The 10,080-nt window shown below is 47.6% G+C and overlaps 1 protein-coding gene across 1 annotated transcript; it reads left to right on the forward strand.

The window, feature by feature from the left end:
- The first annotated feature begins 1,942 nt into the window (after window positions 1-1,942).
- LOC119921231 (olfactory receptor 14A16-like) lies at window positions 1,943-8,705 on the forward strand. Its single transcript, XM_038741565.1, has 2 exons — window positions 1,943-2,031; window positions 8,204-8,705. Exons 1-2 carry the CDS (start codon window positions 1,943-1,945, stop codon window positions 8,703-8,705), a joined length of 591 nt encoding a protein of 196 aa, XP_038597493.1.
- Window positions 8,706-10,080: the final 1,375 nt, after the last annotated feature.

Raw genomic sequence — 10,080 nt, forward strand, 5'->3', positions numbered from 1 at the left:
TTTCTTGATTCATGGGTTGACAGGCAGCCACTGGAGATTTTTGAGGACGGGAGTAATATTCCCAGATCGTTTCTGCACGAAAATAATCCGGGCAGGAGAGTGAAGGCCCATCACTCTGGGTAGACTGAAGTGGGAAGAGACAGGAGGATTGGAGATCAGAGAGGAGGCTGATGCAGTAATCCAGTCGGGATAGGATGACAGATTGAACCAACAAGGTAGAGGTTTGGATGAAGAGGAAAGGGCGGATCTTGGCGGTGTTCTGGAGATAAGACCCGCAGGTTTGTGTGACGAATTGGACGTGTGGGGTGACTGAGAGAGCGGAATCGAGAATGACACCAAAGTTGCTGGTTTGTGGGACGGGAAAGATGGTAGTGCCGTCTACAGTGACAGGAAAGTCAGGGAGAGGACAGGTTTGGGCGGGAAGATAAGGAGCTCAGTCTTGGACATACTGAGTTTTAGATGGCTGGTAGACATCCAGATGGAGATGTCCTGAAGGCAGGAGATATGAACTTGGCGGGAGGGAGATAGAGCAGCTCCCTTTGACACTGTGGACCACCCCCTTCTCCTCAACAAGCTATCCAACCTTGGCTTCACAGACTCCGTCCTCTCCTGGTTCTCCTCTAATCTCTCCAGCTGTTCATTCTCAGTCTCCTTCTTGGGCTCCTCTTTCCCAAATAACAGATTTAGGTGTCATTATCGTAGAGATGATAGTTGAAGCTATGGGAGCGGAGGAGCTCAAGAGAGTGAGAGTACATAGAGAACAGAAAGGGACCAAGAACTGACCCTTGAGGAACCCCTACAGTAAAGGAATGGGAGGGTGAGGCTCCTCACTTTGTGCAGGCAGAGCGCCCTGCAGCCATCTGATGCAAGTCTTTATCCTCTGCACAAAGGGCCAGAGACTGCAGGGATTTAACACCTGTGCTCTTAGACCATTCCAGCTTCCGGCCTGAATTTATCTAATCTCTGCCCTCCCCCCTCCTCCATACCTAATTTGATTGGCACGGGTTAGGGGGGGTGAGGGACACCTTACGTATTTCCGGCTTGGGCTCTCAACCTAGCAGTTTTGGTTGAGGGGGCGGTATCCCACCCTCACTTCAGAGTTCCGTCTGCTGGCCCAGGAGGCCCCGAGATGTCATTTGACCTTGAGATGGTCGGTATCCCAGGGTCAACATGGGACATTAACTCTATTTCTTCGCTTGTTTTACTTCACTGGAGATCGCCCTGTTCACTGCGATGTCCTATGACCGCTACGTGGCCATCTGCCGCCCCCTGAGCTATGAGGTCACGATGGACTGAGGGGTCTGTGGGAAGGTGGCCACCGCCTTTTGGCTCAGCGGGGCTCTCTCTGTTCTTGTATACACCGTCAAAATTTTTCTCTTGAACTTTTGCAACTCCAACATGATTTGACAGTTCTGAGTGCCCGGGCTTCGGAGCCAAAGGTCATGGGTTCAAATCGCGGCTGGGTCACCTGTCAGCTGTGTGACTTTGGGGAAGTCACTTAACTTCTCTGTGCCTCAGTTACCTCATCTGTAAAATGGGGGTGAAGACGTGGGACAACCTGATCACCTTGCATCCTCCCAAGAGCTTAGAACAGTGTTTTGCACATAGTAAGCGCTGAACAAATGCCGTCATTATTATTATTATTATTATCCCCAGTTATTAATCCTGTCCATCTCTCCCTCCATCGTTCCAGAGCTCGTCCTGATAGGCGTTAGCGTCACGGTGGATTTCGGCTGCTTCTTTTTCATGGGGGTTTCCTATTTCCATATCTTCTCCACCGTGCTGAGGATCCCATCCGTGCAGGACAGAATCAAAGTCTTCTCCATCTGCCTGCCCCATCTCGCTTTGATAACCATATTTTTGTCCACTGGGTTTTTTCCCACTTAAAGCCTACCTCAGACTCCCCCTCAGCGTTGGACCTGCTGGTGTCCGGTTCTACACCATGGTGATCCCGACCCTGAACCGCCTCATCTACAGCCGGATAAACAAGGGCATTATGGCGGCCCTAAGGAAATTCTTTGGGGGGAAACTGTTTTGAAAAAGAAAAATATCGTTCATTTGTGTTTCATTAGGGAGGCGTCATGGCAGAGGGGAACAAGCATTGGACTGGAAGTCAGAAGACCAGATTCTAGTCTTGCCTCTGCCTCTAGCATATTGTGCGTGTGACTTTAGACAAGTCCCTTAACTTCTCCGGCACACATCCTCCTCTGGGAAATGGAGATAAGATAGCTTTTCTCCTGCCTTCTAAGAATAAGAGCCTCATGGAGGACAGGCATTGTATCTGATCTTCCGTCTCCGCCCCTCTGTCCTCAGTGTCCTAATCAGATTCCAGTTCTGTTTGATTTTACTCTGTCCTCAGTGTCCTAATCAGATTCCAGGTTTGTTTGCTTTTATACTGTGTGTATTTGTCCTTCTCTTATTTTTTGAGGGCATTTATTACTCCATCACTCCTCTGTCAGTTGTCCATCCATTGCCCTCAACTTGCCTGTTTACTTGTTTTTGGTATATACATAAAATCATTATTATTATTGATGCTTGTTTACTTGTTCTGATGTCTCACTCTCCACTTCTAAACTATAAACCCGGTGTGGGCAGGGAATATCTCTCTTTATTGCTGAATTGTACTTTCCAAGCATTTATTACAGTGATCTGCATATAGTAAGCGCTCAACAAGTACGACTGAATGAATGAATGAATATTCCCACACAAACCCTGTAGAAAATACCACGACCCTCCCTGTCTCACAAGCCTGTAACCTTGAAATTATCTTCAACTCATCCCTGCAGAAAGATCCGGGTTATAATCCCAGCTCTTTTACTCGTTCACTGTGTGACTTTGGGCAAGTCACTTCACTTCTCTGTGTCTCAGTTTTCTCAACTGTAAAGTGGGGATTATGACCGTGAGTCCCAGGTGAGACAGGAACTGTGACCGATCTGATTACCTTGTATTGATCCCGGGACATAGTACGGAACTTGGCACATAGGAAACGCTAAACAAACACCCCGATTATTATTCATCCAGGCAAGCCCATGTGGACAGATGACTGTGTCCTTTTCGCCCATGGGAATAAAACTCTCTTTTTTCAGAGCTCTGTGCCTCTACCAAGAGGTTTAGAATGTCACCCCTTTCCAGGACAACCTCAACAAGGCTGCTCTCCGGTGTTCAGAGAGTAATATCGTTTCTCTGAAAAGAATGGGACTGATTTTCCTTTAACATATAACGAGTATCTTTTAAGGGAGGGAGGAAAGGGGACAGAAGCACTGTGGTAGCTTCCTGGGATCCTGCTTACAACCTTCACCATATGTCTCCATAATTTCCTTTCACTGAAACTCCATTTGTTAATGGTATTGATTAAATGTTTAACGTGTGCTGGGGAGCGTTCTAAGTGTTGGGGTAGATGCAGGGTAATCAGGTTGGAGTCCCATGGCCTACCTCTGGCCTGGAATGCCCTTCGTACTCAAATCCACCAAACTAGCGAACTTCCCCCCTTCAAAGCCCTACTGAGAGCTCATCTCCTCCAGTATGCCTTTCCAGACGGAGCCCCCTTTTCCTCTGCTCCCTCTCCCCTCCCCGTCACCCCTACACGCTTCCTCTGTTCTACCCCCTTTTCACACAGGTACGTATTTATAATTATAATCCTATTTATTTTTTATGAATGATGTGTATATGTAATTCTTTTCATTTATATTGATGCTACTGATGTCTGTTTACTTGTTTTGATGTCTGTTCCCCCCTTCTAGACTGTGAGCCCGTTGTGGGCCGGGACTGTCTCTGTTGATGAATTGTAGTTCCCAAGGGTTTAGGACAGTGCTCTGCACACAGTAAGCCCTCAATGAGTATGACTGAATGAATGAGTCAGTCTCTGTCCTACATGGGATTTACGTCTTAATCCCATTGTACTCCCCCAAGCGCTTAGTACAGTGTTCTGCACATAATAAGCGTTCAATAAATACCATGGATTGATTTACAGATGAGGCAACTAGAGCAGAGAAGTGAAGTGACTTACCCAAAGTCACACAGCAGACGGGTGGTCGAAATGGGATTAGAACCCAGGCACTTATGACATCCAGGCCCGGGCTCTAATCATTAGAGAGCACTTCTTCTCCCATTTGAATCAACCAAAATATGAGTACTATTTACTGAGCATCTCGTCTGGGCAAAGCATCACACGAAACACTGGGAAGAGTATATTAGAGGTAGAAGATGTTGTAAAGGTTCTGAGAGGGTACAAAACTGCTGAGACGGTAGTTGGGCGGATTTGAACCAGAGAGAAGAAAAATTAATCAGAGAATATCTTCTAAAGAAGGTGGAACTTCAAAAAGGATTCGAAGGTGGAGAGAGCTGTGGTAGGGAAGATTGTAAGGGTAGAAGCGGAAGGTGGGCAGTGGGATAGTCAATGGGGAATGCAGAGAGTGAGCTGGTATGTAAAGGGAGAAGCAATGTGGTCCACAGGGCAGAGCCCGGGGCTTGGAGTCAGAAGGACCCGTTCTAATCCCGCCTCCACCACTTGTCTGCTGTGTGACCTTGAGCAAGTCACTTCACTTCTCTGGGCCTCAGTTCCCTCATCTGTAAAATGGGGATTAATGATGGTGATCATGGTTTTTTTTAAGCGCTTACTATGTACCAAGTACTGTTCTAAGCGCTGGTGTAGATACAAGCCAACCAGGTTGTCCCATGTGGGGCTCACAGTATTAATCCCCATTTTACAGATGAGGTAACTGAGGCACAGAGAAGTTAAGAGGCTTGTTCAAGGTCACACAGCAGACAAGTGGCAGATACAGGATTAGAACCCACGTCCTCTGAATCCCAAGCCCGTGCTCTATCCACTAGTCCATACTGCTCCTCACTGTAGGCAGGGAACATGTCTAACCATTCTGTTGTATCATACCCCCACAAACCTTTAGTTCAGGGCTTTACATACAGTACGTGCCCAATTAATGTCATTGATTGACTAACCTCCTACACCCTGAACCACATTAGCCCAACCACCACCCTGAAATCATGCATTTATACCTTTCCTTAGCATTGTGTAGATAATAATAATTTTGTGATATTTGTTAAGCATTTACCAAGAGCCAAGCTGGGGTAGATACAAGATTATCAGGTCGGATACGATTCACTCATTCAATCAATCGTATTTTCTGAGCGCTGACAGTGTGCAGAGCAGTATACTAAACGCTTGGGAAGTACAAGTCGGCAGAATATAGAGACGGTACCTACCCAACAACGGGCTCACAGTCTAGAAGGGGGAGACAGACAACAAAACATGTAGACAGGTGTCAAAATCGTCAGAACAATTAGAATCAAAGCTATATGCACATCATTAACAAAATTAATAGGATTGTAAATATGTACATGCAAAATAGAGTAATAAATCTGTACAAATATATACACAGGTGCTGTGGGGAGGGGAAGGAGGTACGGCTGTGCGGGATGGGGAGGAGGAGAGGAAAAGGGGGGGCTCAGTCTGGGAAGGTCCCCTGGAGGAGGTGAGCTCTCAGTAGGGCTTTGAAGGGAGGAAGAGAGCTAGTTTGGTGGATGAGTGGAGGGAGGGCATTCCAGGCTAGCAGAATGACGTGGGCTGGGGGTCGACGACGGGAGAGGGGAGAACGAGGCACAGTGAGGAGGTTAGCGGCACAGGAGCGGAGGGTGCGGGTTGGGATGTACAAGGAGAGAAGGGAGGTGAGGTAGGAGGGGGAGAGGTAATGGAGATCCTTGAAGCCGAGAGTGAGGAGTTTTTGCTTGACTCGTAGGTTGACCTGCAGCCACTGGACAGTTTTGAGGAGGGGAGTAAAATGCCCAGAGCGTTTCTGCACAAAAATAATCCGGGCAGCAGAGTGAAGTATAGACTGCAGTGGGAAGAGACAGGAGGATTGGAGATCAGAGAGGAGGCTGATGCAATAATCCAATCGGGATAGGATGACGGATTGAGCCAGCAAGGTAGTGGTTTGGATGGAAAGGAAAGGGCGGATCTTGGAAATGTTGCGGTGATGAGACCGGTGATGTTGGTGACGGATTGGATGTGTGGGGTGAACGAGAGAGGGGAGCATGAGTCTGGGAGAGGGCAGGGTTTGGGGAGAAAGATATAGAGTTCAGTCTTGGACATACTGAGCTTTAGATGGCGGGCAGACATCCAGATGGAAATGTCCTGAAGGAAGGGGTAGATAAGAGCCTGGGGGGAAGGAGAGAGAGCAGGGGCAGAGATGTAGATTTGGGTGTCATCAGCGTAGAGATGATAGTTGAAGCCATGGGATCGAATGAGTTCACCAAGGGAGTGAGTGTAGATAGAGAACAGAAGGGGACCAAGAACTGATACTTGAGGAACCCCTACAGTAAGGGGAGGGGATGAGGAGGAGGAATCCGCAAAGGAGACTGAGAATGAACGGTCGGGGGCTAAGAGGAGAACCAGGAGATGACGGAGTCTGTGCAGCCAAGGTTGGATAGCGTGTTGAAGAGAAGGGGGTGGTCCACAGTGTCGAAGTCCGCTGAGATGTCGAGGAGGATTAGGATAGAGTAGGAGACATTGGATTTGGAAAGAAGGCGGTCACTGGCGACTTTGGTGGAGTATAGGGAACGGAGGTCAGATTGGAGGGGATCAAGGAGAAAGTTGGCGTTGTGGACTTCGAGGCAGCGGGTGTAGACGACTCGTTCAAGGAGTTTGGAAAAGAAGGGTAAGAGGGAGATAGGGCGATAACTAGAAGGGAAGGTGGTGTCAGGAGAGGGTTTTTTAGGATGGGGGAGATGTGGGCATGAAGGGTTTGAAGGCAGAGGGGAAGGAACCAGTGGGGAGTGAGCAGTTAAAGATGGAAGTTAAGGAGGGGAGGAGGGAAGAGGCTAGAGATTTGATAAGATGAGAGGGAATGGTGTACGAAGCATTGGTGATGGAGTAGCACTTGAGAGGAGGTAGGAGATCTCATCTGAGGATAGTGTTGGGAAGGATGGGAGAGTAGCAGTGTGGGTTAAGAGCGGTGGAGATGGAGAAGGGGGAGGGGTGACTTTGGGGAGCTCAGACCTGATGGAGTTAATTTTACTAATGAAGTAGGAGGCCAGATCGTTGAGGGTAAGGTGAGGAGGAAGGGGAGGAACAGGGGGCCTGAGAAGGCAGTTAAATGTACGGAAAAGCTGACGAGGATGATGGGCATGGGTGTCAATAAGGGGGGAGAAATAGCTTTTCCTGACAGAGGAGAGTTAAGACATTTAAGGATAAACTTGAAGTGAGCAAGATTGGCTTGGTGTTTAGACTTTCGCCAGCAGCGTTCAGCAGCTCGAGCATAGGAGCGAAGTAGGCAGACAGTGGGAGTGATCCAAGGCTGTGGGTTAGTGGTACGAGAGAGGCGATGGGAGGGGAGCGAGCGAGTTGAACTCAGTAGAGAGGGTGGAGTTGAGAGCAGTAATATGGTCATCAAGATTGGGTAGAGAGGTTGGGGGGCGAGGTAGGGTGTGATGCTCTGAGAACGATGGAAGGGGTCGAGAGAGCGGAGGTCTTCCTGTCAATCATAGTCTTGTAGTCGAAGTAGGAGGGAAAGCAAGCTGTTGGGTAAGGATTGTTTCTATTTGTTGCCGAATTGTACTCTGCAAGCGCTTGGCACATTGCTCTGCACACAGTAAGCTCTCAAAAATAGCGATTGAAAGAATGAATGAATTCCTGCCTTACAGATGAGGTAACTATATATAAGGTAATCAGGTTGGACGCAGTCCCTTTCCCACATGGGATTCACCGTCTTAATCCCACTTTATTCCCCGAAGCACTCAGGACAGTCTGCAGCACATAGTAAACGCTTAATAAATTCCACTGATTTATTTACAGATGAGGTAACTAAGCCACAGAGAAGTGATGGTAAACAGCAGACGCGTGGTAGAGTCGGATTTAGAATCCAGGTCTTCGACTTCCAAGCGTGTGTTTTTTCCATTTGGCCACGCTTCTTCTCTAATATTATACTACATTGACGATGATGGTGAAGCAATTTGTTTCTTCCCCGATATTAGGAAAAGCAACTGAATGAAAACATTCAAGGGAAATGGCCAGTCACACGGCGGTGAGGGAATTCCTCTTGCTGGGATTCTGGGAGGTCTGGGAGCTGCAGCTGGTCCACTCCATGCTGTTCCTCCCGGTTTACCTGGCGGCCCTGACGGGGAATCTCCTCATCGTTGCCGTCACCGTCCTCGACTGGCGCCTCCACACCCCCATGTACTTTTTCCTCAGGACCTTGTCAGTCCTCAATGTCTGCTATGTCTCCGTCACCATCATCCAATCCATCCACAACTCCCTGACGAACGACAGTTCCATCTCTTTCCTGGACTGTGTCACCCAAGTATTTTTTCTTGTCTTACTTGCCACCACAGAGATAGACATCCTCACGTTGATGTCCTACGATCACTACGTGGCCATCTGCCATCCCCTGTGCTACGTTGTCGTCATGGACCAACGGGTCTGTGGGAAGATGGCCACCGCCTTATGCCTTTGGGGTGGTTTCTTGGGCCTCACGCACACTGTCAATACATTTTTCTTGTCTTTTGGTGACTCGAACGTGATCCGTCACTTTTTCTGTGACTTGACCCAGTTACTGGCCCACGCCCCCTCCAATGATGACCTCAGTGAGGCGTTCTTGCTTATTGCCAGTGCTACTTTAGACTTCTTCTGCTTCCTCTTTATAGTCATTTCCCATTTCTGCGTCTTCCCCACAGTGAGGACCATCTCTTCCTAAGAAGGCCGGACAAAATCCTTCTCTACCTGCCTGCCGCACGTCACCGTCATCACTCTGTTTTTCTCCAGTGGGTTTTTTATGCCTACTTAAACCGTCCTCAGACTTTCCCTCGACCCTGGGCCTGCTGTTGTCTGCGTTCTATGCCGCAGTGTCCCACGTCCTAAACCTCCTCATCTACAGCCTGAGGAACCGGGACATGAATGCAGCGATGGAGAGAATTCCAACGTTTCTGAAGAAGCCAATTTCCTTGTCTTCATTCTCTTTTCTTTAACTTTAGACTTGTTATTATATCAACTGAGTGTTTGGCGCCTCTGGGGAGGGTATTTAGTATTTATTTCCTCTCTTATCCCCTATTGGAGTTGTTTTGGGATGTCATTGGATAAATTACTGAAAGCTCACCTCTTCCAGGAGGCCTTCCCAAACTGAACCCCTTTCTCCTTCGCTCTGCCTCCCCTCCCCATAGCTCCGACTTCAGTAGGGCTTTGACATGACATGGTATATGTGAAGAGGGAAGGTGTTTCAGAGCAGAGGTAGGACGTGGGAAAATATGACAGAATCATTCACATAGTAGTAAGCATTTAGTACAGTGCTCTGCACATAGTAAGCCCTCAATAAATACGATTGATGATAGTATTCGTTGAAAACGTACTGTGTGTATAGCCTGTATATTGGGGTGCTTGTAATGGTATGTGTCAAGCGCTTAATATGAGCCAGGTACTGTAGTAAGCATTTGGGAGAGATCGGTCAGCCAGCTAATCAAATTCACCGAGCTCTTACTGTGTGCAGAGCACTGTACTAAGCACTTGTGAGTGTGTCACATAACAGCGTAACAGATACATTCCCTGCCCTCATAAACTTACAGTTTACATTCTAGAATACAATACAATAGAGTTGCTACCCTGATTTCATGCTATCAAGGAGTATATTTTCTAGTCGGGGAGACAGACTGTAAGAGAAAATAGAAATAGGTGAAACGGCAGAGTATAAGGATTAATTAATTAAATCATATTTGCTGAGCATGTACTGTGTGACAAACCCAGGGGAGGGGTGTAGAGCAGAGGATGGAAGTCGGGGAGATGGGGAGGGGAGGAAGATTTAGTATTTCTTTCCTCTCTTCTCCCCTTTTGGAGTCGTTTTGGGGTGACCTTGGATACCTTACTGAAAGCTCACCTCCTCAAGCAGGCCTCCCCAGACTGAGCCCCCTTCTCCTCTGCTCTTCTTCCCCTCCCCATTGCCTCTACTTCTTTCCTCTGCTCTACACCCCTCCCTGCCTCACAGCACTTATATATATATATATGTACATATTTATTATTCTATTTATTTTATTAGTGACATGTATATATATAATATATATACACATATATATATATAAGTT

The sequence above is a fragment of the Tachyglossus aculeatus genome (genome assembly GCF_015852505.1).
Source record: "Tachyglossus aculeatus isolate mTacAcu1 chromosome 12 unlocalized genomic scaffold, mTacAcu1.pri SUPER_6_unloc_2, whole genome shotgun sequence".
Taxonomy (NCBI): Eukaryota; Metazoa; Chordata; class Mammalia; order Monotremata; family Tachyglossidae; genus Tachyglossus; species Tachyglossus aculeatus.